The sequence below is a fragment of the Ceratotherium simum genome, chromosome 8, assembly GCF_057802395.1.
Source record: "Ceratotherium simum simum isolate JZ-2026a chromosome 8, ASM5780239v1, whole genome shotgun sequence".
Classification (NCBI taxonomy): domain Eukaryota; kingdom Metazoa; phylum Chordata; class Mammalia; order Perissodactyla; family Rhinocerotidae; genus Ceratotherium; species Ceratotherium simum.
In genome coordinates, this window is record NC_141907.1 from 61391835 (window position 1) to 61407725 (window position 15891).

The 15891-nt window shown below is 37.9% G+C and overlaps 1 protein-coding gene across 3 annotated transcripts in view; it reads left to right on the top strand.

Moving 5' to 3' along the window:
• The window catches only part of USO1 (USO1 vesicle transport factor), a 93518-nt gene that overhangs the window by 57816 nt on the left and 19811 nt on the right, over window positions 1-15891 (top strand). For 2 of the 3 annotated variants that reach the window (XM_014787800.2, XM_087434435.1), the window contains 6 exons: window positions 1227-1405; window positions 6431-6571; window positions 8812-8900; window positions 9304-9458; window positions 9867-10078; window positions 11498-11518. In XM_014787800.2, coding sequence (XP_014643286.1) covers window positions 1227-1405; window positions 6431-6571; window positions 8812-8900; window positions 9304-9458; window positions 9867-10078; window positions 11498-11518 — 797 coding nt within the window. The remainder of the gene's footprint in view (window positions 1-1226; window positions 1406-6430; window positions 6572-8811; window positions 8901-9303; window positions 9459-9866; window positions 10079-11497; window positions 11519-15891) is intronic. The other variant, XM_004430842.2, reaches the window with a different exon arrangement.

A 15891-nucleotide genomic window follows, 5' to 3' on the forward strand; every position in this document is an offset into this window, starting at 1 on the left:
AAGACAGAGGATTTTAGAGCAGTGGAACTATTCTGTATATTACTGTAATGGTAGATACATGAGATATATATATATGTGAAAACCCAAACAACAAAAAGAGTGAACCCTAATGTAAACTCTGGACTTTAATAATGTATCAGTATTCATTCATCAGTCATAACAAATGGACCACACTAATGCTAGATGGTAATAATAGGGGAGACTGAGAGGGAGGGAGTATATAGGAATTCTCTTTATTTGTTGCTCCGTTTTTCTGTAAACCTAAAGCTGCTCTAAAAAATAAAGTCTGTTAATCAAAAAAAAAAAAAAAAAGCAGTTGATTCTTGTAAACGTACAGCTCATCTAGTAGGAGTAAAAGTGGGGTACTACTCAGAAGAACCTACTAGTTGTGAGCATCCAGCATCAGTCGTATGCTTTACAAAGGAAACAGAGATCATTAGTTAAACTAGGACTTGGTAAAGTGGAGATCAAGCGTTAGCTGTCATAATAGTGTAAGCTGTAGTGTGGATGAAACTACCCTGGAGAGTGGTATGTTGTAAGCAGAGAGGAGGAAAAAAGGGAGAACAGGAACCATGAACGATAGGAAGCCTGAGGAGTGGTCAGAGTTCAGTAAGGAAAATCAGGAGAGAAAGGGAAGAAAGGGTTTCAAGGAAGAGACATAGAGACAACAATGTCAAGTACTTCTTAGAGATTAAATAAGACGGATTGACTCATTCAACAAATATGTAATAGTCACCCACTATGTGTTCACCTGATGTCTTGTCTCTGTCTCTGCTGAGGATACAGAGTAGGTCACTATATCCTCGTAGGGCATTCACAAATTCCTGTCTTTGTGAATTATAATCTAGTGGATAAGACAGATAACTACATAATAACAAAAGGAGCAGGCTACTGTGAAAGTATGTGGCTGGTGGTGCTAACATAGTCATAGGATCTTGGTAATCCTTCCTGAAGAAATGATGTTTAATCTGAGATTTGAAGAAAAAATATGAGTTACATTGAGGTGAATGGATAGTTGAACATAGAGGTCAAGAAATCACTGGGGGATCTGAGATAGAGCATGCAGATTGTGGCCTGTGGCCATCAGGAGTCAGAGCAAGGTCTCTGCCTTGTCATACTGAAGAGATGCTGAGCATGGAGATGTATCTTTTTTAAGATGTTTGGAGATTGAATTTTCCTTCAGGTTTTATCAGCCTTAACACTTCCATTTTACGTTCTTTCCCCAGGTATAGTAGTAGAAGATTGTCTGATTTTGCTCCAAAACTTGTTAAAAAACAACAATTCCAATCAAAATTTTTTTAAAGAAGGCTCATATATTCAACGTATGAAACCTTGGTTTGAAGTTGGAGATGAAAATTCTGGCTGGTCTGCACAGAAAGTGACTAATCTGCACCTAATGCTCCAGGTATACTGTACTCAGACAGAAAGGTGTAAGAGTTTTGACAGTGATCCTTTCAAAAAGAAAAGAAAATTGCTTGTGTTAGGTAAATTCAGGATGTTCAGTTGGTTTTAAATGGACTTAAAAAAGAAACCTTTTAATACGAAGATTTGCTGTTATACTCAGAGAAAGAGATCCTACACACACACACACACATACACACCTATCACTCAGCTTCAATAATTATTAACATCTGGCAATTTTGTTTTATGTTTATTCCCCTCTCTTGCCCTACTCGATTATTTTAAAGCAAATCCAATCATAGTTTCCTGATGGGTTTTACACCAGAGAATAATAGGGTAGATTGTTGAATTTTTAAAATCTGTTTTCTTCAATTAAGCCTTTGATATAAAGTTTAATATTCATAATGCTGGGGCCGGCCCCGTGGGATAGCGGTTAAGTGTGCGCTCCGCTGCTGGCGGCCCGGGTTCGGTTCCTGGGCACGCACCGACACACCGCTTGTCACGCCGTGCTGTGGCGGCGTCCCATATAAAGTGGAGGAAGGGCCGGCCCGGTGGCGCAAGCGGTTGGGTGCGCGCGCTCCGCTGCGGCGGCCCGGGGTTCACTGGTTCGGATCCTGGGCGCACACCGACGCACTGCTTTGGCAGGCCATGCTGTGGCGGCGTCCCATATAAAGTGGAGGAGGATGGGCACGGATGTTAGCCCAGGGCCGTCTTCCTCGGCAAAAAAAAAAAGAGGAGGATTGGCGGATGTTAGCACAGGGCTGATCTCCTCACAAAAAAAAAAAATAAAGTGGAGGAAGATGGGCACGGATGTTAGCTCAGGGCCAGTCTTCCTCAGCAAAAAGAGGAGGATTGGCATGGATGTTAGCTCAGGGCTGATCTTCCTCACAAAAAAAAAAATATTCAGAATGTTAAGTTCAACAAATAAATTAATTCGGTAAACATTTACTGAGAGCCCAGCACTGAATGTTAGGAAATTAATGTCCCTGCCCCCAAAGATTAATAGTATGAATTTTGTTTTTGGTTTTTGGTTTTTGGTTTTTTTCTGTGTGTGAGGAAGAGTAGCCCTAAGCCTAACCTCCGTTGCCAATCCTCCTCTTTTTCCTGAGGAAGATTGGCCCTGAGCTAACATCTGTGCCCATCTTCTTCTATTTTATATGTGGGACACCTGCCACAGCATGGCTTTATAAGTAGGGCATAGGTCTGCGCCCAGGATCTGAACCCGTGAACCCCGGGCTGCCGAAGCAGAGTGCACGAACTTAACCACTATGCCACCGGGCTGGCCCCAGTAGTATGAGTTTTAAATCCAATACAAGTTAAATTGACATATCACCAGTAATTTTATTTAAGCTTTATCGTAAAAGCTTAGTGGCGATAGTAAAAGTGAAGACAGTAGGATCCCAAATGATTTCTGCATCAAAGAGAATTATGAAATTCTTTGAAGTATTTTGATGATTTATTCCTTTGTTGAGTTCCTTCTCCAAATCCTAAAGTTTATATACCAGCCTCCTAACTTATTGACTCTCTAGTGATTCTTTTGGGTCTTTGAATGTCTCTGAATTGTGCCTGTGTCTCTGAAGTTGTGTTCCTCAAAACTAGAGGGTCTGGGGCTGGCACTGTGGCTTAGCGGTTAAGTGCTCACGCTCCGCTACTGGCGGCCCAGGTTCGGATCCAGGGCGTGCACCAACGCACCGCTTCTCGGGCCAAGCTGAGGTGGTGTCCCACATACAGCAACTAGAAGGATGTGCAGCTATGACATACAACTATCTACTGGGGCTTTGGGGAGAAAAAAGGGGAAACAAAAGAAGGAGGAGGATTGGCAATAGATGTTAGCTCAGAGCCAGTCTTCCTCAGCAAAAAGAGGAGGATTAGCATGGATGTTAGCTCAGGGCTGATCTTCCTCACAAAATAAATAAATAAACAAACAAACAAACAAATAAATAAATAAATAAAACTAGAGGGTTAATCCCTCTAGTAATTCGGGTCTGAATATTAGTGCATGCCCTAAGGGTTGCCTACATAGGGTTGGTTGGCTGATAATTAGGGTGACCATATGCCCCAGTCTGCTAGGACAGTATTCATTTTGTAATTACTAATAGTGCCCTCTTTCACTTCAAAAGTGTCCCAGTTTGGATAATAAATATGGCTAAAAACTGTGAAGAAAATATTTTACAGAAGAAAATGGGCAGAATCTTTCTATTTATACTCCCAACTTCATCATTTCTGTTTTCACATGTCAGTGTTACACATTTCAAGACTTTATTAGTTTTTTATGTTTTAGAAATAAAGTCCCAAGTGGTGAGCTTGATATCTTTGCCCAACAGTGCTTTCTTAGTAAAGGAAATTCCTTTAGAAAATTGCTTTTCAAATTGTGATTAGGGAGAGTGAAGGGATCTGATGATGTGCAAAAACTTATATATTGCCTGCCAAACAGTAAATATTTAAAAGTGCTTAAGGAGGCTACTCATGTTTTATAGTTTAGGGTCCTATGTAAAGAATCATTTTTGAAGAAAGTGTCACTGTTTAAAAAGTAAAAAACTATTTTACTAAAAATAGTTTAGAATGCTGTTATGTAAACAGAAAAATACAGTATTCTAATTATGTAATAAGTTGGTTCTTTAACTATTCTTTACTTTTAAAAAGTCAGTAAACTAAGTAGATACTAATCTTGAAGAACACAAACTTGATAATAAAAAAACTGACTTTTAGGGGCCGGCCTGTGCCGGCGCAAGTGGTTCAGTGTGCGAGCTCCGCTGCGGCGGCCCAGGGTTGACCGGTTTGGATCCCGGGTGTGCACTGACACACTGCTTGGCAAGCTATGCTGTGGCGGCGTCCCATATAAAGTGGAGGAAGATGGGCACAGATGTTAGCCCAGGGCCAGTCTTCCTCAGCAAAAAGAGGAGGGTTGGCAGATGTTAGCACAGGGCTGATCTCCTCGCAAAAAAAAAAAACAACAACAACTAAGTTTTATTCACTCTAATATTTTCTCCACCTCAAAGATTGAGTAGTTGGTACATTCATGAATTCATGGGCCACGCGTTCTTCTGCTTTTCGACCTATCAGAGTGCTTTCTTTATAGTTTTTTTTCAGGGTTGCTTGCATTTCAAGTTCTCTATTATGAAAATAAAAATGCATCAGAAATGATGATGGGGCCAGCCCTGTGGTGAAGTGATTAAGTTTGCGTGCTCTGCTTCAGCAGCCCAGGGTTCGCATGTTTGGATACTGGGCGTGGACCCACGCCCCACTTATCAAGCCATGCTGTGGCAGGCGTCCCACATAAAATTAAGGAAGATGGGCACAGATGTTAGCTCAGGGCCAATCTTCCTCAGCAAAAAGAGGAGGATTGGCAACAGATATTAGCTCAGGGCTCATCTTCCTCACACACACAAAAAAAATGATGATAAACAATCATATTTGGATAGATACATCCTAACTGGAACTAGGCATCATTGCAGTTATAATCATGATTAAATTATAAGCCACTAAAAATTGAAATTGATCTGCTTGAGGATATTTCATTCTAGTTTTGCAGATTAAATTTGGGGGAAGCATCTTTTTGAAAAGTTTTTTAGTTTCAAAATATTTTAATTTTTTCCTGAAATGATAGTTTTATGACTGGTTCTATGTCCTATCCTTATAGGAATCCCGTCTCTGCCATTTTTTGGACAGGTACTGCCAGTGACTCTCAGAAAGCTCATTACCTTATGCGAGAATCCTTTCCATTGTTAGGTAGTTCTTATTAGTAAAAACTTACTCTATATAATGAGTCAAAATTTGCCTTGATATAGCTTCTACAAACTTCCCCTTGTTTTGTTCTCTGGGAAAATACAAGTCTATTCTTTGTGATATTTTCCATACTTTAATGTTGTTACTAGGTCTTCCCTTATTTTCTTATCCTTAGAGTAAGCATTCCCTCTTTCTTCAACCAACCTTTGTACTTCTCTGTCATCTAGAAATTTGATAATTACTTTTTCTTTATTTACATTATCGATAAAGATTCAACTGCTGTTAGATGATATTAAGGAATTATTGTTGATTTTGTTAGGTATAATAATGGCATGATGATTATGTTTTTTAAAATCCTTACCAGTTAGAGATGCATATAGAAATATTTATGGGTGAAATGACATATAGCTTAGTATTTGCTTTAAATATATATTTTTTCAAAGTAGGGGTAGAAGGAGAATAAATTTTTTTTAAAAAGCATCAGGGAAGTCTGACTAGAAGAGGCTGAGGACGGGAACCAGTATATAATCCTAAAGCCTTTCTCTAGTGACATCAATTTGTTAATCACCCTTTTAATAAAATATTATCAAAAATATCCCATTTGATCTTGATATACAAGATTTTCTAGACACATAGACATCTAACTTGTTTTAAAATGCAAGATATATATAAAATTATTTTGAAGATGTAATGGGGCCGAACACTTGTTTGGGATAACATTTTTCATGTTTCTGAAATTTCATGTTCAAGTTCAGACTGATCATGGAATCTTAGGGGTTTAATTAGCATTGACAATCAGTGAGGCCAACCCCTTGCCTAATGCACAAATCTTCTACTGTATCATCAGTTCTTAGTTTTAGCCTTTTCTTTAAATATATCCAATTTAGGGGGAATTTGTCATACGTCAAGCCATTCTATTTTCAGACCTGCTCTGTAATTAGATAGTTCATCCTTACTTTGATAGGAAATCTACCATTTACTGTTACTTATTCATTCCTTCATTTATTGAATATGGACTATGTTACAAATACTGTGCTTGTTGTTTGGGATACAAAAATGACCGAGGCAGTTACTACTCTCTGGGAGTTCACAGTTAGCTGAAGGAGACAAACAAGCAGCTAGCGTAACGTAGTATGTACTGTAACAGAACTATTGGCATGAGAGCTTGAAGGAAAGAGCACCTAGATCTGGCTGAACAGGTCAGGGAATCCTTCACATAGATTTTCTTGTTCAAATAGATCAAATTTGCCTCAGAATTTTTCAAATCTTTAAAGACAAGTTTTGTTTTCTCTTTCTTTCGCAGCTTGTTCGTGTACTGGTATCTCCCACCAACCCTCCTGGTGCTACCAGTAGCTGCCAGAAAGCTATGTTCCAGTGTGGCTTATTGCAGCAGCTGTGCACTATCCTAATGGCTACTGGAGTTCCTGCTGATATCCTGACTGAGGTAAACCAAATGAAGGCAGAGGCTGCTCTGGGGAAGTTGAAATCAGGAATCCTAGGAATAATTAGATACCAGCCGAAGGAAAAGCCGTGATGGGAAACCATTTTTATATGTTAAATTCCTTATTGATCCTACTAAAATATAATTAGCATAATGATTATGCTAATTTGCTATCTGCTATTATGGCTATCTGCTAACCCAAGTAGAGCCCTATATCTTTTTTTTAAATATCCCTTTCTCTTTCCTGAGTTATAATAGTGTTCTTTTTTCATTTTACTGATTTTCTATGTATTTATGCATATTAATACTGTCACATGGGCTGGTCCCATGGCTTGGCGGTTAAGTGCGCGTGCTCCGCTACTGGCGGCCCGGGTTCGGATCCCGGGCGTGCACTGACGCACCGCTTCTCCGGCCATGCTGAGGCTGCGTCCCACATACTGCAACTAAAAGGATGTGCAATTATGGCATACAACTATCTGCTGGGGCTTTGGGGGGAAAAAAAAAATGGAGGAGGATTGGCAATAGATGTTAGCTTAGAGCCGGTCTTCCTCAGCAAAAAGAGGAGGATTAGCATGGATGTTAGCTCAGGGCTGATCTTCCTCACAAAAAAATAAAATAAAATAAAATACTGTCATATGCTTACCACATCATCCCCTATCGCAGACCTTTCTCTGGAAGCCTTCCATCATCCTGTGCCAGCGTGGGCTGGTTATTCTCTGCTTCTGCTGCATGTCTCTTGTCCTAGGACTTTTGTCCGCCATCCTCCTAGGATTTCCTTTTACGTCACTCGTGACTTGGATTCCTTAGTTATCTGGATTCCATGTCTTTTTCCCTCCCCCTTGATTCATTATCTTATTTTACTTAACTTCCTGAAAAGGGGTGAATGACAAGAGAATACGTTTTTAGCTCTTTCATGTCATGCCTCTACCGTCTGCGTTAATTCGATGTTTGGCTAGGTATAGAATTCGGAAATCACTGACACTCGCCTTTCAGAACTTGATTGCGGTGTTAAGTCTTAAGGCCATTTGGAATGAATCTTAACCCTTTTTATGTAACCTGTTTTTTCTCTCTAAAAACTTTTGGGATCTTTTCTTTATTTTTGGCTTCCTGAAATTTTCTGATGATGTGCTATACTGGAGACATTTTTTTTCCCCAATTATTTTTGGCACTCCCTGGGCCCTTTCAAGACAGAGACATATGTCCTTCAGTTCTCAGGATGTTTTTTGTATTCCTTGATAATTTCCTTGTTTCTGTTCTGTTTCTGCAACTCTATTAATAGATTGTTGGACTTTCTGAATCTAGTTTGTCTTTATTTTCTTGGAGGTTTTTTCAATTTTATCCTTAAATTGAATTTTTAATTTATTACATTTTAAATTTATTCTCTGATTTTATTTTAAAACATCGTTTTCTTGTTTTATAGAAATAAATTCTCTCTCTTAGAAGATATTATTAATTTTAGTTTTTTGAGATTTTAAATGCATGTGGTCTTTTTTTTTTTTTTTAGCTTTTTTTTGGGGGGGGGGGGGGAAGATCAGCCCTGAGCTAACATCCATGCCAATCCTCCTCTTTTTGCTGAAGAAGACTGGCCCTGAGCTAACATCTGTGCTGATCTTCCTCCACTTTATGTGGGACCCCACCACAGCATGGCCTGACAAGTGGTGCTTCGGTGCACGCCCGGGATCCGAACCCAGGCCACCAGCATCGGAGCGCGCACACTTAACTGCTACGCCACGGGGCCGGCCCCTCAAGTGTTATTTTTATTTTATTTTATTTTATTTATTTATTTTTTGTGTGTGAGGAGAACTAGCCCTGAGCTAACATCTGATACCAATCCTCCCCTTTTTTCTTGAGGAAGATTGGCCCTGAGCTAACATCCATGCCCATCTTCCTCTACTTTATATGGGACGCCACCACAGCATGGCTTAACAAGTGGTGCATTGGTGCGTGCCCGGGATCCGAACCTGTGAACCTCGGGCCACCAAAGCGGAGCACTCGCACTTAACTGCTTGCGCCACCATGCCGGCCCAAGTGTTATTTTTAGTTGGAGGCCTATGCTTAATGTTTTAAAATGTTATGTTGAGAAAGTGTTATAAGATTATAATGCTGTCACAGACTTTTTTGGTGTCTGAATTTTTGGCATTTAAAAGTAAAAAGCAGAAAGATGTAAGTTTCTTCTTTTTAAAAAGATTTCCTTCCTTGAGTTACTTTCTCTAAGTTTTCTTTTTTTTTTTATTCCTTAACAGACCATTAATACTGTATCAGAAGTTATTCGAGGATGCCAAGTAAACCAAGACTACTTTGCTTCTGTAAATGCACCTTCAAACCCACCAAGGTAGGAAAAGGGGAATTTAGAGATTTCTCTGAGGAAATAAAAACTTAACTTTAGTATATCTTGTATACACATCTTATTCTTTTAAGAATTTCAGTTGTGTGATTTGAAACTAGAAATTATCTGACAAGATAAATACGTTAGTATTGTAAACGAGTTTGTGGTCTTTGGAGCTTAAGTATTTGGACTCAGATATCACCTCTTCCACTTCCTTGCTGTGCCTTAAGCAAACGAAGCACTGCACTTCTCAGCTGCAGTTATCTTTTCTGTGAAATGGAGATGGAAATACTTAACTTGCTGGTGTTCAGGCTATGGTTCTTCAGTCAACAAAAATGACTAGTTATTGATCTGTGTACTTGGGTTGTTGCAATGTTTCTTTTTGTTCTTTTCTTTTTAAATGCAACAGACCGGCAATTGTAGTACTTCTCATGTCCATGGTTAATGAAAGGCAGCCATTTGTATTGCGCTGTGCTGTTCTCTATTGTTTCCAGTGTTTCTTATATAAAAACCAAAAAGGACAAGGAGAAATTGTGTCAACGCTTCTACCTTCCACCATTGATGGTAAATAATGTAGTAGTTCTAATTTCTGTTTTAAAAAGTAAATAATTGTCTTTCAAACTTTTAATGGTCAAGTATATCATAAATAATAAAAGACCCTGGATGTAGTAGAATATTTAAAATATGGCATTTTCTTGAATTTGCTTTACAGATGTAGTTTTTAATTAAGGTAATAATTTTCTAAAATATTACCATCATCAGTTTGATGCCTAAAGTGTTCGAATATTTCTGTTTTGCTACTTTTCATCCAAGGTACTTTTTTGTCATCTTTTGTTTTGAAAAGCAGACTTTTGAAAATGTTGCTTAATACTATTAACAAACTTTTAAATAGTATTTCATACTATTTTTTTGTGTGTGGAAAACAATGTAATGAATTTTTATATTGTTATCATCTCTCTGCCATCTTTGTAGCAACAGGTAATTCTGTCTCAGCTGGTCAGTTATTATGCGGAGGTTTATTTTCTACTGACTCCCTTTCAAACTGGTGTGCTGCTGTGGCGCTTGCCCATGCTTTGCAAGAAAATGCTACCCAGAAAGAACAGTTGCTCAGGGTTCAACTTGCTACAAGTATTGGCAACCCTCCAGTCTCTTTATTGCAACAGTGCACCAACATCCTTTCACAGGTAAAGTAGCAAGTGAAACTTCTCTAAGGGGGTAAAAGTTTCCGCTATAGGTTTTGATGTCAGTGATACAAAGATGTAAGGATGTCCTTCATAGATGCAGATGAAAAAGGAAAGAGGCAAGGACTTATCTGCTCATTTAGCTCATTGTAACCAGCAACAGTTTTGTGGAGAGAAAGCAATAAATACTCTTACAAGAATGGTTAATACCTAAGGTCTACATCATGATGGAAGCATATGTTCTGGGCAGAAAGGTGTTTTTTTGTTTTCATTTTAAATCATCCACAGTGTTCTTGCATGTCATTTTCTCTCTCTGCTCAATAGCTTAATTCAGTCAGTTTATGAGAGGGAATAGGATAAAGTGGTTCATAGCTGTGTACCTCTGACTTTCTCTTCCCAGAGCAATTGGTCTGCCTTTCAGAAAACAAAGATGGAATACCAGGCCATTGCTTATATAGTTAAACAATATACCCCTTGATGATTGTGAGCTCTCAAATACTCAAAACCCCAAGGCATATAATTTACCTAGTATGATGTAGAAAAACATAACTAAAAATGTTTGCATTCCTTTAGACTCCTAATGAGAACAACAAAACTTCATTGAAGAGTGGGCGCTAAGGCATTTAGGAATGTCAGTTACTATTAGATGATTTGCCCACATGTACAAGCCTTACTGTTGAACAATTCATTTTCGTGCTTTAGCAAAACTATAAAGCCATCGACGTTGAGTCACTCAGGGAGAGTAAAAAATGTGGATAAGTCTAAAATTGCTCTATCCACTAGAATTATCCTACCTCTTCCCCATGATAATGTGCCACGTTCTTCTTAATTTTTCTGCAATCATTCAATTGTTTTATTGTGAGCTTTTAAAGAAACATCAGTGTCATCCATAGGAAGTTATAAATGAAAGTGTAAAAATTAACTGTAGTGAAAAGGGAGTTAAAACCCCCTTTGTTGTTTAAAATTGGTTTACTTCAATTGGAAGTGTATTTTGTCTTGATTTACCGTTTCTTTCTTCGTGATTTAAAAAAACTACCCCAAAATATTCATATCTTTACTTATTTAGTATTTAGCTTTCTCATGTTGCTGTCTATTGAAAACAACTTTTCATAAGCCAAATAGTAATTAACTGTCTGACCACTATCACGACAGACTTTGCTGTAACCTTGTAATTATGATTAATGCATAATGAAAAATCCTTAAGATAGTGATATATTCCCACTGTAACTAATCACAGTGCTATAAAATTATCCTTTCTCCTCTAAAATGTATGTGCATTGTTATATAATAAAAGATTAGAACTGTCCTGTCCCAAATTATTGGCTTGGGTTTGTAGAGAGACTGTATTTGAGGGATTTTTCTAGATTTAAATTTTTCTGAAGCAGTAATATTTATGAATAATTTTTAATGTATAATTTGCAGGGTGATAAGATCAACAGACGGGTATGTATCACTTGTTTAAGCTTAGGCATTTCCTCCTACAGCAAGGCTTTTTCTTTGTCTTGGGTTTTGCTGATTGGTTTTTTTTAACCGCTTGTTTGAAGTTATATTCTACTCACACTTTTATGTGTCAGCAAGTGTATCTCTATCATAAGTGGCTCTCCAGTTTTTCTCCATGGGGTATTGTAGTGGTGTTACTAAGAACTATGGGAATGAGAATCTGAAGCTATACTTGTGCTTCCTCCGGGGTTGCTTGCACTTTCTAGAATTCCTTGGTTTTGGTTTTTTTGTGTGGTTTTTCACCCAAGCTTGCTTCTTTATTTCCCCTGAAACCATTTCAAAGGTAGTGAAATTTAGGGTTAAGAATTTTATCTTTAGTTAATCAGTATATGAAAGAAAGTGATGACTTTTATTTTACTTAGATTATTGAAAAAGTACGATAGTAAGTATAGTTTTATAATTTGAAAAGTTTTAAATTAAATATTATGAGTTATTCTGGATGTAATCCATATGCTGCAGCTACCACTGGGGATTAGCTTTTGATGTGTAGAGGGGAGAGTGATTTGTGTTTGGATTTGATTTGTTTTGTTTTGTGGAGTGTTTGACAAAAAGGAGTGTACCTTAATATCCATATTTGGGCATGTGTTCAAGTGTGCAATATGGGTAGTAATAACTGAGGTCCTGTTAGAAATTGTATCTTCATGTATAAGCATGATTTAACATGTTAGTAACTCACACACAGACATACTTGGCAGCTTTAGCCTGCAGAATTTTTGGTATTAGGTATTTTGTAACTATACATGTCAACCGTTTAAAAGGGAATTTTTTGGAGGTATAATAATTTACACACAGTAAAATGCACAGACCTTAAGTATTCAATCTGATGATTTTTGATGGTTGAACATACCTCCATAACAAGATGGAGAACATTCAGAATACCAGAAAGTTCCATCATGCCCCTTTCCTATTAATTCTCTATCCCCAGAGGCCACCACTAGAAAGTGAATCTAATCATAATACTCTAGAACCTCATGTTAATGCTCAAACACTAGAAGTTTAAAATGTTAGTTTTTCATATTTTTTTAATAAACAATGCAAAAATACTGAACTTGAAATCCATGAAGTAGGAATAAGAGGGATTTTTATTTAGCAAATGTAATGAGGGAAACGTAATAGCTTATGTTGAAAGATAGGATGATTCAGCTTCAATTATTTTGTTTGTGGATCTCTTCCATCCTGTAAAATCTGTGATTTCTGGTAACTAAACCCTCAGAATGCTCTGAAATTATAATTTCAATGTTCATTTGTTTTTCCAAATCTCCTCAATAGTTCACACACTCTGGGGGGGCTGGGAAGAGATATGTACTTGTTCTTGACTTAAACCTATAAACAGACATACAAACAAATACATAAATGTATAAACAAAATAAATAGTTTTAGTCAGAAAGTGGAATGTGGCTTTCTTTTAGCTGTTCTAGGTGTTTATCTTGTAAAGAATCCATCAGAAGATCAGAAGCAATGGCATCAAGTGTTTTGATAGCCTTTAATGCCCAGTTTCTAGTTTTATTTTTTGGAGGGAGAGAGCAGCTTGATCAGGATTTTGTTGGATTGATCTTACTCTTAACCTTTTTATCACGGTACACTGGACAAATATTATAGTATTTTTGTACTCGTTAATAGTTTTTTTTTTAATTTTGGAAAATTTAGAAAAATAGATAGTAGAAAGAGAATAATGTCCCTCATTCTACTATCCAAAGATAACTGGGGTAAAATTTCAGATTTTTTTTTCTATACTATTTATTTACATAGCAGTTATCATACATTAGATTCCATTTTGTATTCTGCATTTTTTCTTATGAATATTTTCCATGTTATTAAACACTAAATCAACATCACTTTATATGATTGCATAATGAAAATTTCACCAAATATGTATATACCATAGGTTAGTAAACCATCTTCTTATTTTTGTACATTTAATTATCTTCCTTTTTTCTTTATTATAAATCATGGTCTGGTGAACATCAGAATAATATAGTCTGCACAAAAGAGCATTATTACACAGTCCTCACTTTGCATGTTTTCAATATGCATGGATTTCTGTTAACACAGCAAAGTAGGGACCCACCTATATTTCACTAAGTTAAAATAAAAAAAGTTATCCCAGCAGTTATATTGTTTTTTTACTATTCCCAGTTCAAACTTTATTCTGCCATCTATTTTATAATTTTATTTATTTATTTATTTATTTCCGCCAAAGCCCCAGTAGATAGTTGTATGTCATAGCTGCACATCCTTCTAGTTGCTGTATGTGGGACGTGGCCTCAGCAAGGCCAGAGAAGCGGTGTGTCGGTGCGAGCCCAGGATCCGAACCCGGGCCACCAGCAGCGGAGTGCACGCACTTAACCACTAAGCCACAGGGCCGGCCCCTCTGCCATCTATTTTAAATTTGGGGCGTTAGTTCTGCTTTTAATATGCTAGTATGTAAAGAGTCAGAGAATTGCAGAGCTAGAAAGGATGATAATAGTTTATAACATTTGTAGAGTACTTACTGTGCACCATGCACTCACTGTTCTAAGTTGTCTACATGTATTAACCCATTTAATCCACTCCACAACTCTATGAGATAGGTATTAACTCTTACCTCTATTTAAGGATGAGGAAGAGAAGTTCAGTAAGTTGCCTAAGGTTTCATGGCTGTTGAGTTTTAGAACCAGGACATAAATCCTGATATCCTGGCTTCAGAGCCTGCCCTCTTAACCTCTGTGTTTGAAATCATTTAATCCAACCGCCTCTGTTTACTAAATGAGGAAATTGGGGCCCACATAGCATATTAAACTTGTACAAGGTAAGACAGTAGAAGATTTGGTTCTTCTCATTCCCAACCAAATGTCCTTTTCACTGACACCATACTGCCATTCTTAGAATTAAAACTTCAGTCCTTTAAAAAATATTTATAGGGGCCAGCCCTCTGGCATAGTGGTTAAGTTCCATGCACGCTGCTGCAGCTGCCTGGGTTTGCAGGTTCGGATCCCAGGCATGGGCCTGTACCACTCGTCAGCCATGCTGTGGCGGCAACCCACATACAAAATACAGGAAGCTTGGCACAGCTGTTAACTCAGGGCAAATCTTCCTCAAGCAAAAAGAGGAAGGTTGGCAGTGGATGTTAGCTCAGGGTGAATCTTCCTCAAAAAGAAAAAATATATATATATACTTGAAATGGATAATACATAGTTTAGAAATCAAAATGATAGGGGGCCGGCCCCGTGGCTTAGCGGTTAAGTGCACGCGCTCCGCTATTGGCTGCCCAGGTTCAGATCCTGGGTGCGCACCGATGCACTGCTTCTCCGGCCATGCTAAGGTGGCACCCCACATACAGCAACTAGAAGGATGTGCAACTATAACATACAACTATCTACTGGGGCTTTAAGGAAAAAAAAAAGGAGGAGGATTGGCAATAGATGTTAGCTCAGGGCCAGTCTTCCTCAGCAAAAAGAGGAGGATTGGCATGGATGTTAGCTCAGGGCTGATCTTCCTCACAAAAAAAAAAAAGAAAAGAAATCAAAATGATATAAAAAGATATACAATAAGAAGTCTTGGCCCCTCCTAAGTCCTAGTTCCCCCCTGCCCCTTATTATTCATTTCTTCTATAGTCTTCAAGTGCTTTTTATGTATATCCACTGTTCTGCACCTTGGTTTTTTGTCTCTTGTACCATTTTGCACTTCCACTAGCAAAGTGAAATAAGATTGCAGTGTACTAGATTGTCTGTTTCCCCAGACCCTCACCAACAGCATGTTGTCAGACTTGTATTTTTGCCCAATCTGTTGAGAGGTGAAAAATGTTATCTCGGTGAGTTTTAATTTGCATTTCTCTTACTAAAGGTTGAATAGCTTTCTATATGTTTATACACCATTTGAAGTTTTTCTGTGAACTCTCCTTTCTTATATTTCATATCATCTGCCCATTTTTCTATTGGGTTGCTAATCATTTCTTATTTTATAGGAACTCATTTTATTTTATTTATTTATTTTTTTTTTGAAGATTTTATTTATTCATGTTTTTCCCCCCAAAGCCGCAGTAGATAGTTGTATGTCGTAGGTTCACATCCTTCTAGTTGCTGTACGTGGGACTCGACCTCGCGTTGGACGGAGAAGTGGTGCCTTGGGGCGCGCCCGGGATCCGAACCCGGGCTGCCAGCATCAGAGCGCACGCACTTAACCGCTAAGCCACGGAGCCGGCCCATGGAACTCATTTTATATTAAGGAATTTAACCCTTGTCCGTGATGTTACAAATATATTTTTTCAGATAATGTCATTTGTCTTTTGACCTTGGTATTTTGTTTTTGGTGTTTTTTTTTTTGTATCAGACTTTTCT